This window comes from Rhinoderma darwinii, chromosome 1 (assembly GCF_050947455.1).
Source record: "Rhinoderma darwinii isolate aRhiDar2 chromosome 1, aRhiDar2.hap1, whole genome shotgun sequence".
In the NCBI taxonomy this organism is placed as follows: domain Eukaryota; kingdom Metazoa; phylum Chordata; class Amphibia; order Anura; family Rhinodermatidae; genus Rhinoderma; species Rhinoderma darwinii.
The window spans coordinates 211,331,290-211,345,593 of record NC_134687.1 but is presented as its reverse complement, the minus strand read 5'-3'; the positions used below and the strand labels follow the sequence as shown (position 1 = coordinate 211,345,593).

The window sequence follows — 14,304 nt, the reverse complement described above, 5'->3', positions numbered from 1 at the left end:
GCACTTCTTGCGTACCATACGGTCAAGCTGCTCCCACAACAGCTCTATGGGGTTGAGATCTGGTGACTCCGCTGGCCACTCCATTGCAGATAGAATACCAGCTGCCTGCTTCTTCCCTAAATAGTTCTTGCATAATTTGGAGGTGTGCTTTGGGTCATTGTCCTGTTGTAGGAGGAAATTGGCTCCAATCGAGCGCTGTCCACAGGGTATGGCATGGTGTTGCAAAATGGAGTGATAGCCTTCCTTATTCAAAATCCCTTTTACCTTGCAAAATCTCCCACTTTACCAGCACCAAAGCAACCCCAGACCATCACATTACCTCCACCATGCTTGACAGATTGCGTCAGGCACTCTTCCAGCATCTTTTCAGTTGTTCTGCGTCTCACAAATGTTCTTCTGTGTGATCCAAACACCTCAAACTTCGATTCGTCTGTCCATAACACTTTTTTCCAATCTTCCTCTGTCCAATGTCTGTGTGCTTCTGCCCATATTAGTCTTTTCCTTTTATTAGCCAGTCTCAGATATGGCTTTTTCTTTGCCACTCTGCCCTGAAGGCCAGCATCCCGGATTCGCCTCTTTACTGTAGACGTTGACACTGGCGTTTTGCGGGTACTATTTAATGAAGCTGCCAGTTGAGGACCTGTGAGGCGTCTATTTCTCAAACTAGAGACTCTAATGTACTTGTCTTGTTGCTCAGTTGTGCAGCTGGGCCTCCCACTTCTCTTTCTACTCTGGTTAGAGCCTGTTTGTGCTGTCCTCTGAAGGGAGTAGTACACACCGTTGTAGGAAATCTTCAGTTTCTTGGCAATTTCTCGCATGGAATAGCCTTCATTTGTAAGAACAAGAATAGACTGTCGAGTTTCACATGAAAGCTCTCTTTTTCTAGCCATTTTGAGAGTTTAATCGAACCCACAAATGTAATGCTCCAGATTCTCAAAGGAAGGCCAGTTTTATAGCTCCTCTAAACAGCAAAACTGTTTACAGCGGTGCTAACATAATTGCACAAGGGTTTTCAAGTGTTTTCTAATCATCCATTAGCCTTCTAACACAGTTAGCAAACACATTGTACCATTAGAACACTGGAGTGATGGTTGCTGGAAATGGGCCTCTATACACCTATGTAGATATTGCATTAAAAACCAGACGTTTGCAGCTAGAATAGTCATTTAGCACATTAACAATGTATAGAGTGTATTTCTGATTAATTTAATGTTATCTTCATTGAAAAAAACTGTGCTTTTCTTGCAAAAATAAAGAAAATCTCTAAGTGACCCTAAACTTTTGAACGGTAGTGTATATATATATATACATACTGTACAGATATATATGTACAATATGTATATATATCATACACATATATGTGTACAGTATGTATATATCTCACATATATATATATATCACCTATATACATAGATATATATCTATAGTGTACATATATATGAGATATATAAAAACTAAGGACAACTAAGGACAACATCTGCATGGAGTTTGTATGTTCTATCCTTGTTTGCGTGGGTTTCCTCCCACACCCCAAAAACATACCAATAGGGAATTTAGATTGTGAGTTCCAATGGGGACAGTAAAAAAGAGGACCTCTGTACAGCGCTGCATAATATGTTGGCTCTATATAAGTAACTGAAATAAATAAATAAATACATACTGTACAGATAAATATATGTACAGTCTGTATATATCTCTTATACATGTACAGTATGATTATATCGTCTCTATATATGTATATATGGGATATATACATACTGTACAGATATATATATATATATATATATATATATATTCATACCTGTACAGTATGTGTGTATATATATTTATATATACACTAAATATATAATCCATAAAGGGTCTTTATATTGTTATATAGGTCAGAGCATGTTATAAATAGTGTGATACAGTATGTATATATGTATAGCTGTATTACACTATATATAACATGGCTCTTACCTATATAACAATATAAAGACCCTTATGGGTAATTTTTTGTCAAATGGATTTAGTCCCGTCCCCCCTCACACTGCCGCTCAGCACTTTACATGAGTGACAATCATGTTTGCTTGTGCGATCACCCTGAACTGACAGGAAGATCGCACATGAGTATGAAAGTAGTGTCTGTATCCAGTGTGCTTGCGCTTTTCCCGGACTAGTCGCAAACGCAGGAGGATCGGAAGTTTGCGCTCATTCAGGCATGGACTAGCTCTGTTATTTGCCTCTCCATGCCGCGTGCTGGAATGAACGAGGCGGCGTGACAACAGGGAAAATGATTTTCTTCACCTGGGGGCTTGGCTTACCGGAACAGAAGAATAAGGCAGAAAAGCTGAAGAAATTATATTGGTAAGTATATTGTTTTGCCACCAGCCACACATTGGAAGCCATTTATGGTAAACTGGCCAACTCCTTTAAGCTCATCATCAACGATCAGTAGAGACAATGTTCTTTTTTGAATGGTAATAAAAATGGTCCTTGTAATTTGCTAAAGGCCTTCCTCTGTAAAAACCTACAGATGGGCCTAAAAGGAGCACCTGTTATATTGTTGGTACAACAACGGCCTGCGGAGGGGCTTAATGGCAGGACTGTCTGCCTTTGTTTTCCTCAGCTCCTCTTTGTAATTTGTCATTCTTCGGTGTCTCAAGTTTACTTGTGCTTTGTTTGAAAGAACAAGCTTCAATTCTGCTTCCCAGAAAAGATAAGTCATCAGCACACAGTAAAGCTGTCCGAGTTAACACAGCAAAGAGCCTTTGGGGAAAATCTCCTTTAACATCTTATCTTAATAATGATTGAATCCACAGGAGCGGTTTATTCTACTTAACTCATCTATTTTAAGGATATTTAATTGAAGGAGCTACCTCAGTGTACTACCTTTCACTGTGTTGAATATCTTTATAATATTCACACACTCAGATTTCTATGTATTATTGTATCACCGATTATATCAATTATGGCAACATTAAAATAAATATTAGAGGGGTTACTGGCTTAAAACAACTACTCTCACTATGTCTATTACACAATTGGAGAGTTTTTTTTATATTCTGTACAGAGCTTGGCCACAGAGAACTCCTGGCTTCTGATTTTAGTGGTCACCTTGTAATGCTTATTTATGCCTTGAAATAGCACTACAGTGAAAAGTAGCACTTTAAAAATGTTTCCTTCATTCTCAGCTGTTCATGGGTATTCCCAGTGGTACAAACCCCTTCCACCCCATGACCAGCAGGGGATAATATGGGAAGGATCTTTCTTAAACCAAACAACCCCTCATCTACAGTAATGTAATGATATGTTGCAGGTATAAGATACACATATACTGTATATTTTATATAGTAAAATTCCAGCATCCAACAATCCAGAAAGTCTGATAGACTGATAGCACGTTTCTGATCCAGAACTGCATTATAATGGGGAATTTCACAAGAGCAGAAATAGACGAGTAAACTGAAATAATGAATGAGGAAATTCTGTTAATTAAAAGATAAAAATTTATAATAGCAGATTTTGTATTAACATTTTTTATGAAACACTTTTTAAAAAGGATAATGTTTTGTTTTCTCTAAAAAAAATATTTTCTTGAACTTTTTTAATTATATATTGGTGTGTAAATTGTTATCCATAGACATTGTTTTATTTTACTATTTATATTTTTATATTAATATTTATTTAATATATTAGCAATAAAATAATTTAGATTCCGGTCCTCCCTGTACTCGGGTGAATAATATGATCTTTTATAAATATATTGTACGAACATGCGTCAGTCACAAATAAGGGCTTATGTAGAGCCGTGTGCATATAGCCTGTGTGGCATTGTACGGAGGCCGTACTCTAGGAGAATACCTCCTAAAATACAGCATCCAATGGAGCACTGCACGATTCTGGAAGAATCAGACCGAAAAAAGCCTCTGTATGTCTCTGCAATACCCGTTTGCTTGAGCCCTCAAATAGAGTGAAATAATAGCTAAATATAAAATGTAATATAACAACACATAAATAAGCTCCATGTACAGGTATGTTAAGGGAATTATCTCATAGCACTGACACCAACAATTTAAAAAGAATAATAAGACATGTTTTATTGCTGGACATCTAAGTGCATTCAATATAATAAAAGGGGGTTTTACTCCCAGAATGGTGCACAGTAGTATACTGTTATCCTGGTAATAAGACAAGCTTTTCATTATTCACTTGCTATCACTGGTGCCAGTGTTTAATTACTGCCATACAATGTAACAAGGCATATTGCAGTGTATGTTCATTGTCTTGGCAGAGGGGTTTTCTGTAAGAAAAAGCCACTTGTTATATCTTCTTTATCTGAACTTAACCAATACTACACCTACCTGTAACTTTATATCCTTAGGTGTACCCTTAGGTGAGCATGTCCGACCTCCATTCCCTCCCCACATCCCCATTTTTATTTTGTATTGTCTTTTCACTTTCTATTATGTGCTCAGCGGGACGGGACTCGATGTCACACATCCCCCATAGTTGAGAGTCTATGGAGGGATGTGTGATGCGTGATAAGAACGGACATGTCCTATTTTCGCACGGACCCTTCACACGGTCCGTTGAAACAACGGCTGTGTGAATGGCCACATTGAATTACATAGGTCCGTGGGATGGCCGCTGTTTTAACAGCCGTCCCACGGACGTTTAACACGTTCATGTGAATCAGGCCTAAGAGAGATATGCTCTCTCAATGTTGGCTATTATCTACTTTGTACAGTGATACTGATAACTTATGTATACAAAATATAATGCCACTATTGCTATATTTTCTCTTTTATTTGTATTGAAAAACCCCCCAATAAAAACTATCTTTTGACAAAAGAAAAAGCCAGTTGTTACATGCATTGCATAAACAGTCAATTATTATAATTATTTTTTTTAATTATTCTTTATTTATCAGTTTCTTAATACAGAAATAAAAACAAGGCAAAACTCAAGCCAACTGGTTTGTCATGCAGGCCGGAATAATATTGCCATTTGTTTTTGTTTTAATTTTGGTAAAAAATTGTCAAGAGCTTTTTAAAATTATTCTTAAGGGTATATGCACACAACCTATTTTCAGACGTAATGGAGGCATTTTACGCCACGAATTACGCCTGAAAAGACGGCCGCAATACGTCGGCAAACATCTGCCCATTGCTTGCAATGGGTCTTACGATGTTCTGTGCAGACGAGGTATAATTTTACGCGTCGCTGTCAAAAGACGGCGCGTAAAAATACGCCCGCGTCAAAGAAGTGCAGGACACTTCTTGGGACGTAATTGGAGTCGTTTTTCATTGACTCCATTGAAAAACAGCTCCAGTCCGTAATGGACGCCGCGAAAAACGCGAGTACTTACAAAAACGTCTGAAATTCAGGAGCTGTTTTCGCCTGAAAAGAGCTCCATAATTTCAGACGGATTTTGCATTGTCGTGTGAACATACCTTAAGGCTTATGCACACAGCAATATTACAAGTGAAATACGGCACATATAGAAGCGTATGGCAAACATACTGTACCTCAGTATGCTTGCTATTTTATATGGAGGCATACAGAAGTTTTTTTCTGTCGTATTCAAAATAAAAAAAATCACGGCCTTGTTTTTCGGAGAGAATACCTCTGTAATACAGTGCCGTGAGGAGGCACCATACGATGGCAAGTGGCTACTCTATGTGACTTTGTACAGCATCCATGCACATGGCTCTGCCATATTAATTAACAGCACACAGGAGCATATAGGTGGTGTGGCATGGGAACATGGAGTCGCTCACATTTATATTAAGCCATGTCAGTATGTTTAAAACGTTTCTCTTATTTGCATGTACTTACCTGGGCTCACTTTGAATTTCAGCAAGTGCAGGTTCCAGGTGCTTCCGCAGCGGATGCGTGGTCCTCTCTGATCGGCTGCCTGTCTATTGGTGGGAGTTTGGCAGGTTTTGCAAGCTTGAGCGTTCAGGGCGATCGCGCCTTTTTCGGTCAGGAAAGAAGCAGCGCTTCTTCATAATGTCAGTCGCGATTTGTTATTAGAGGGATTTGTCACCTAGGTAATACTGGGTGGATGAGATCGTTCTGATCCATATGTATGTTTATAGTCTCTCTAGCCTTGTATGATTAATTAAAGTTATTTATAATTATGAAATTATTTATTAGTTGTATTGTAACCCTTAATAATGTATTTTTATTTTTTTTTGCGAATTCATATGAAAATATTGAGTTCCTATGTGTATTTTCTTTAATATGTCATTTGAAATTTAGCATTGTCGATTGGTTTTGCTTGAAATTCTGTTAAAGCGTCCACAAAGCAGATGTGCGTTAGCTAAGCGAATATCAAATATCACTCTTTGGTCATGTGTCGTAGCTGAAGGTATGCAGCTGAAGTTTATTGTCTCCATGCGGTAATTTAGATTGCAGAATTTGGTGCTATCACAGGTGGGAGAGGGAAAGGGAATTCTAAGTATTGTTGATCCTTCTTTTGTTCTGATGAACTAGTGTGACTAGATAAATAGCACTTCTTAATCTGACTCAGCAGGAGAGAAGAATGGCATGTTGTTGAACAAGTTAAAGGATGTATAATCTCAGTAGGAATGGGAGAAGATTCAGCTAAATTGAATCGTCTTTTTCCTTATTGAGCAGTAAGAAAAATATGAGGGACTGAAATAGATGTAATAATGCATATGGACAACGAGTTAGATAGCTGTTTGGCAAAACTAATTTTACCCAACCAGTGGCCCCCTGCATGTGGCTTCCCACCTGGTGGCAACTCTAAATATTATATTGCATTAGTGGGACCAGGGAGCTCATAGAATAAAAACCATATCACTTGGTTATATCCTTAATAGGCATCATGTGACTCAACATTATCTACCTTACTTGAAAGTGGCTCGCAACCTACGGTTGGCACCTTTGGGCTAAAAGAAGTAATATGTCCATTTTGTTCTTCTTATCTATAGAAACTCTTCTACATCATAGTCCAATTCTCCTTAGTATTTGAATAAGTCTTCCTCTACGCCTTTTTTGCTTTTTAGATCTATTGCTTGATCATAAGTTTATATTGTTTTTTACAGAGTTTTGTGCTTCTAGCTGTATCTTTATAATGAGAGATAAGCCCATTTTTGAAAATGAACAATTTGACAAATCTGAATTTTGGACTTTCTTTTGGCCAAATAACAACTGGTTAAACATGTATAATGCATCCGTGGGGCTAGTAAGTTCACAAGTGGCAAATTTGTTGTCGAAATTTAGGCGACTGTCCCATTCATCTGAATAAAACATGCAGAAATCCATATGCAGCAGAAACAACCCCTTTCACATGCATGGAATGGATTTTACAATTACCAAAAATTCTTCAATGAATCTGCTGCATGTAAATGTACCCTAAAAATTGAGAATATCAAACCTAACAAATCTTTTCACTCATCTCTATTTATTATATTGGCTTCCTAGCCACACTTTGGCCACTGTAGTTATATACAGATGTAGCCAACTTTATTTTGACTCTGATAACTTGCTGCAGCGTGATATCACACACAAAACCCATTGAAAGTTGTTGAAAATAATGTTTCTTGATTATTGGGGGCCGTTTATTGAGTTCTGTGTTGAATGGTGCCCATAGAGGTGACAGATTTTGTTTAAATTTGTTTAACAAAGCTGAAAGATTGTGATGGGGAGGTCATACTTTTTGCATAGGATGTGACTTTTGTGTATAAGCACACTAACCTAGTTGTGGTTAGTGCCTCAATGTTTTCCACCACAAATCTATATATATTATATTGCATTGGTACAGATAGGTAGGAAACTGGCATAATATATGAGTATAGGCTGTAGAGCATGGAAGGATATTTGTGGCATTAGAGTCTGGAATAATATGGCATATATACAAAAGACTAGTATAGTGTCTGGAGAATTTCAGCCAGGTATACTGTGGGTGTTCTGAGAGCTGTGTTGGGGCTGAATGTTAGTTAAATATGATTAACATCAAACAATGTATTTTTAGTGTGGTTTTTACTATGATAGTGGCAAAATATTTAGTTCAATAATCACTCTTTAAAATATTCATAGCAGCTAAATATTTGTGAGTTCTTGTGTGTTTAATAAGAATAAAAATATGTACATGGTAAGCATCGGTGTGTGAAGAGTGGAATGGAAACAACTGGCGGGCCACTGACTGGTTCTTAGATACAGGAAGGAGTATAGATAGCCCGCCATGCCATTGCATTCCTTGCTAAAGCTGTTGGACCAGCCTATAAATCATAGGGGGGAATTGCTTTAGACTGGCCCCTCATACACCAGTCTTAAACAGGTTATGTGGGGACCAAAAATTATTAGCAGTGTACTCACTGCAGTATGTTAGTACACTGCTTATATACCATCCGGTCCGCCGTCACGCTGATTATGAGATTTTAATAGATTTTAATAGCGCTGGTGGGGAACCGGAAGTCTAGTTGCACAGTCTTTATTCTTGACGACACGACTCTTCGTCATGTGACCGGCCCCGCTGTACTCCATGTAATCTCTGTAGAAAATTCTGAGGTGAATAAGGGTGTTGTCCCATTCAGGTTTCTTGTGTATAAACCAAAGGAGAGAGTAGCTACAGCACTTGACTCTTAACACGTTAAATACACTGTGACAAGAAACTTTATCTTGACTTTTTCAATGGCTTTTCAATAACTTTTGTTGTGGGATGTCATGCTGCAGAAAGTTATGAGAGTCAAATTAATCTTGGCTACATCTGCATAAAAAATGTCTCCAGCCTTGGAGGACCCAGAATGTCCATGCATTACATGGGCTACCCACTGATGACAATGAGCACATTGCAATCCCTTATTTTTACTGTGGTGGCACTGTAGGGATATTTTACACCTGCTGCCAGGTTCGCCAAAAATTTCAACTGGTCTCTGGGGGTCTTAGCAGCAGGACACGCTTTAATCTGCTTATTGTTGGTGGAGCTTTCTAACAAAAAGGGATTGTCAATAGCAAACAACCCTTCTAAGAGAAACAGAAACCTGAACGATCCTATTATAGGTATTAAAAAGATTCTTTAGGCATTTTTTTTATCAGTTAAAATGGACCTGTTGTGGATCCATAATAAAGGATAGCCTTGACACCAGCGGCAACAGATTCTATAATCAAACCTACAAAAACATTAGGGTTGTTTTGTCCCAAACTACTGTTTCTCATATATTACTGGTGTTTTAGTATTTTTTTATTTTATTTTGATACAATAAATGAAAAAGGCCCTTTCCCATTGAGATTGTGCATGATTAGTACATCAATTGTCCACTGAATGTATGGGAGCCGAGGCACATCAGAGGAAGTGTGTACAATCAGGCATCTCTGAGTAAAGGTCCTTTTACACAGCCCTATTCCTGGCCGGTAAAACATGCGCCGATTGATGATACAGCACATCGATCGGCGCTCATTATATCCATTTACAAGAACCAATTGTTGCAATGTATGTGGACGAACGATCGTTCGTCCAGGAACTATTTTATGGCTGAATAAATGATGCGATCAGTATTACACAGGGCTCGTTCGCCCAATCAGTGACCGTGTAAAAGTGCCTTAACATGGTCACTAGATTGAGGATGATGGCAACGTCTTAAGGATAGATTTGCTTCATATTTTATAGTGTTTATACATTCCCAAAATGTATAGAGCAGTGATATTAAATGATTTCCAGTTCTTTTATGAATATAATTTATGTATTTTTTCCTTTAGTCGATCATCTTTATCCGAGATAAAAATTCACATGGACAGGAGTTGTCTGGATATATTGATTATTCCCATCGACTAAAGACAGAAGAGTTTGAAGTATACTTTAGCAGCAAGAAAAAGCTCCTACCGCGACCCACTGACTTAAGGTACGTTTTATGACACCAAGTGTCTAAAAATAAAGGCAAGATTTTAATTATTTTTTATTTTCAAATATATTAATAACATTCATATTGTAATTATTCTAAAGAGAATCGAGTGGAAGAGCTTTGATGCTCGGCAGTGGTTCACGGTGTCTGTGATCAGAAAACAATGACTTTTAATATGGAATATTAATTAGTGAAATAAAGTCCATAACATTTCAGTCAATAACTTCACATGCTTAAAGGGGTTCTCACCAGAGACAACTCGTTTAACATTGTAGCCGCCAATGGAACCCACAGCCAACCAGATATTTCCACTGCAGCGACAGATGAATGTTGCCTATGTAATACCTGTAAAACTGGTGTCCGCCAGAGTGGAAGCCGCTCTTACAGAGCTTTTCCTGTTCTGGCTCATAGAAGGGGTCTTGAATGCATAAGACAACCCTTTAAGCTGGCCATAGACATCCAATAGCATTTCACCAGCAGATATCTACCAAACTGTTAGTTCATTGACTTAAGTGGGGGACATTAGTGATGGCCAGACACCTCTGGTATTACTTTTCTCCCGAAGAAGCCATAAGGTTGTGGAGGTATAAATAAACCTGTATAGTCCTTGTTTGCTCCAATAGCAGATGTCAGGCAGCACATCGATGGCATATAAATTAGATTGTTGGCAAATCCCATCAATGTGGTCCATCAATTCTTAAGTTCATGGCAATCTAAATACTTTGTGCTGCTGTTAAGGGTATATTTTCTTATTTATGTCTCATCCTCTGTAAACAAACGTTTATTCTCCCACTACCACAATCTACAAAATCAATGCTGAAGTGCTGTATTGAAACAGACACTGTATGACAACATTAAAACAGGTATTAACCATTTATATTGCTATCATATGTATCATTATACTGTACGTACAGTATGTGCAAAATAACACTTTATTGTTTTTTATGAACATTTTACTTTTTAAGGTCATCCGTTATACTACGAATTCATTTTTCTGTAAGCTTAATATGTAACTGTAGCCATCACAGATGTTATGTTTCTGCAATGTTAACTTACTCGATGAAGCCATATTACAGCAAATGAAATCCTTTGTAGTTATTGAAACCCTTACTTATTTACATTGCCAAGATATGCAGTGACCAGAGTCTTTAGCCAAAGTTAAGGTGGTCTTTAATTGTGGTTGCGGTTTTAAAGGATTTAAATACAGTATTGGCTGCGCTCACTGAACCTCAGCTATGCAACCCACAGTATTTTCAGCTATCTTGAGCTGTTTTAGTACGGACAAGAGATTTTAACTAGATTTAGATCACATTCCAGATGTATTATGTTTGAAAGTAATAAGGTATAAGTAGAAAAACTAGAGCACATGTGTACTGTGCCACGGCTTGCTGCATAGCCAAATATGCCATTCACAGCATTAACATGTATAGCATGTAGGATGAAAGCAGGTACAAAATAATAACTCTCAAAGAGGCACTTTGGTGTAAGAGCAATAAAGCAGGTTAAATATTAGCAAAATAGGTTAATGTTCCATGAAATTATGTGAGTTACATTTTTTTACGTGGAGGATGCATTTTGTCTTTTTGAAGCAGTCGTGCTAGACCCAATCTAGTTAGCCCTTTAACAATGATTCATGGTGGATGCACGTTATAATCAAAATGGCTGTAATCCTCTCTTTGTGGTTAGTCTCGATCATGTGTTTATATTGTTTAAATTATTAGACAGTAAAATACAGAAGATCTTGAAATCCATCAATTTATTATGGAGAAGAATAAAAAAAAAATTGTAAAAGATATATGTAGGATACAATTTAGATATCTGTGTTAAATTATTAAAAGGAGATTTCCCACCACTATATAAGCAGTGCGGGAAGGGCAACTGCTGGGCTACCCAGTCCCACCAATAGCTAGAAGAAACTACACAAAGTCACTTTGAGGAAAATTTACTTACCTTGAGTCCGAGCCAGCACCCAAAGGATTTTGATTCCGACCTATCATTGGACAGAACATACTAAAAAGCAGCAAGTAAAACAAGGGTTAATAGAAGGGTTAATAGAATGACAAACCCCTCTAATGTAAGACCATACCCAAACCACCTACAGTACATGTTGTGAAATAACAATACTAGCTTTAACTGCAAAAAAAGAAACACACTTTATTGGGTTTGCGTCTGCTGCCTCGGACTCACGTAAGTAAATTTTCCTCTTCTATATCAGCCTCAGCAGCACCCAAAGGATTTAATTAGCTAAGACACGGGTGGATTATCTTGTAACACCTTATTAAAAACTGCTAAAGCCCACAATGCTGTCTGAAAAATGAACTGCCGCTCATTGGATGAGTTCTACTTATAGGGGGAGATTTAAACCTGGCCCTCAACCTTACATGAGGAACTTCCACACAGGTGAGACCCTTACCCCACAAAGCTTTGAGAACACTCAGATCCACCCTCTTCATGGCACTCCTAACTGATGATGTTTGGAAGCTCCACAACCCCACTGTTAAAGATTACACCTTCTTCTCTTACTCCCACTACTCCTACCATAGGTTGGACTATATCTTTATTTCAGATAGGCATATACAAAATGCTACGCACCCCGAAATAGGTACTATTACAGTTTCTGACCACAACCCTACTAATTTCACTTTATCCTTTAATTCCAATTAGGCCCAGGACATTACGAGCGGGAGAGGTCAAAGTTGACCAAGTGGCCAAGGTTTAACATGAGTTTTTTTGCATAAATTCTAACCTGGATATCTCTAAGCCCATATTGTGAGAAGCTGACAAGTTAATAGCAAAGTGTGTAAGCTTATCGCCCGTGGCAGCAGACTAAAAAAAAAAAAACAGAAAGAGAGCAAGCATTCTGCTTCTCTTTTCCAAATTTTCTCCTTGGAAAATCGATTAAAAAAATAAAATAATCTGACTTTACTTCACCACAGAAAGAAATTGAGGTTCTTAAAAATCAATTGAAAAATATCTCTAATGTAAAAGCAGTTAAGGCCTTCAAGCTCTGTAAATTAAAAAAAAATATGCCCATGGCAGTAAGGGTTCTAAGTTAACCTCTCTCTTGTTAAAAAAAAAAAAAAAAACTGAATGAAAAATCCTTTATCCAGGCTATAACCACTAAATCTAGTACTAGAGTGACTCACAGTTTTTATATTGCAAATGAGTTTAAAGGTTTTATGAAGACCTCTATATTATTAGTGAACAAGGAGAACCCACTGACTATGACCAAAATGGAACACATTAATGCATTCTTGGACTCAGTATGTCTTCCTAAATTACCCCAGGAATCCCAGGATAGAATTTCCTTTCCCTTTACTTTGTCAGAGGTTTTGGATGTCCTCTTCTCTATAACCTTAGGGTAAAGCCCAGGTCCCGACGGCTTACCAATAATTCATTAAAATTCATTAAAATACTTTTCACTGTGCCAGTTAAATGTCTAGTTCTCTCCTAAATGCTGATTTGAAATTGAAGGGCTAAAATTTTAGCACATTATATTAATGACTTCGTTGGAGGATTAATAGGCCGGAACAGATGGGATTCGTTCCTGGACGAGGGGGCAAGTTTAATTCAACCAGAATAATCCACTCCTACTCATCAATTTATTACGCAAAACATAATAAAATACAGCTGTTTTGTTGAGCACAGACACCTAAAAGGCATTTGATAGGGTGGATTGGGCCTTCTTGCAACGAGTACTTGAATCCATCCACTTTCCCCCTGTTTTTGTCTTGGCTATTCTGTCCATCTACCATAACCCTCATGCTCCAATTAGGCTGAAAGGTACATTGTCAGACTTTTCAAATCAGAAATGGTATTCGCAGGTTTGCCCCTCTCACCGTCATTGTTTATATTAGTTATGGAGACTCTCATTCAGAAAATAAGGCAGTCTCCTGAGATGGACTAAAAGTTGTCTCCTTCACTCATACCTCTGTAGCATTTGCAGACAATCTGCTTATTTTAATGACCAACTCGAACAAAGCCATTATTTTTACTCTGCACCTCTTTCATACTTTTGAAGAGGTATCTATTTTTAAAATTAACATGAGCAAATCTGATTCTTTTAATGTCTCGGCCCCACGACACACTATCAGATTACTTAAAGCAAATTTCCCTTTTAAGATGGCCAGTTGCGGCTAACTGAAATTCCAGCTCAACCAGGTCATCTCCATTCTGAGAATTATACACTTCTTGTCACTGGTATTAGAAAACAACTGGAAGGCCTGCATTTTCCCTGTGCCTCCTGGATGGGCAGAAAGCATATTCTTAAAACAATGTTCCCCAAGATTCTGTATGTGTTGCTAACAGCCGCAATCCATCTTCCTTTATCCTTTTTTAAAAATAAAAAAAACTATGTGTAGCCTCTTATAGAGAGGTGGACGGCCTAGACTTGACTATTCTCAGCTTATTCAAATAAAGGAGAGGGGAGGATTTGCTTTGCCAGATGTCCAAA

The 14,304-nt window shown here is 37.8% G+C and overlaps 1 protein-coding gene across 3 annotated transcripts in view; it reads left to right on the top strand.

Annotated features, from left to right (window-relative positions):
* Window positions 1–14,304, top strand: part of CFAP299 (cilia and flagella associated protein 299) — a 504,679-nt gene that overhangs the window by 390,190 nt on the left and 100,185 nt on the right. For all 3 annotated transcript variants that reach the window (XR_012880616.1, XM_075849838.1, XM_075849839.1), the window contains exon 4: window positions 9,709–9,851. Coding sequence is in view for 2 of the 3 variants with exons in the window: in XM_075849838.1 (XP_075705953.1) it covers window positions 9,709–9,851 (143 nt within the window). In the remaining variant the exon portion in view is untranslated. The remainder of the gene's footprint in view (window positions 1–9,708; window positions 9,852–14,304) is intronic.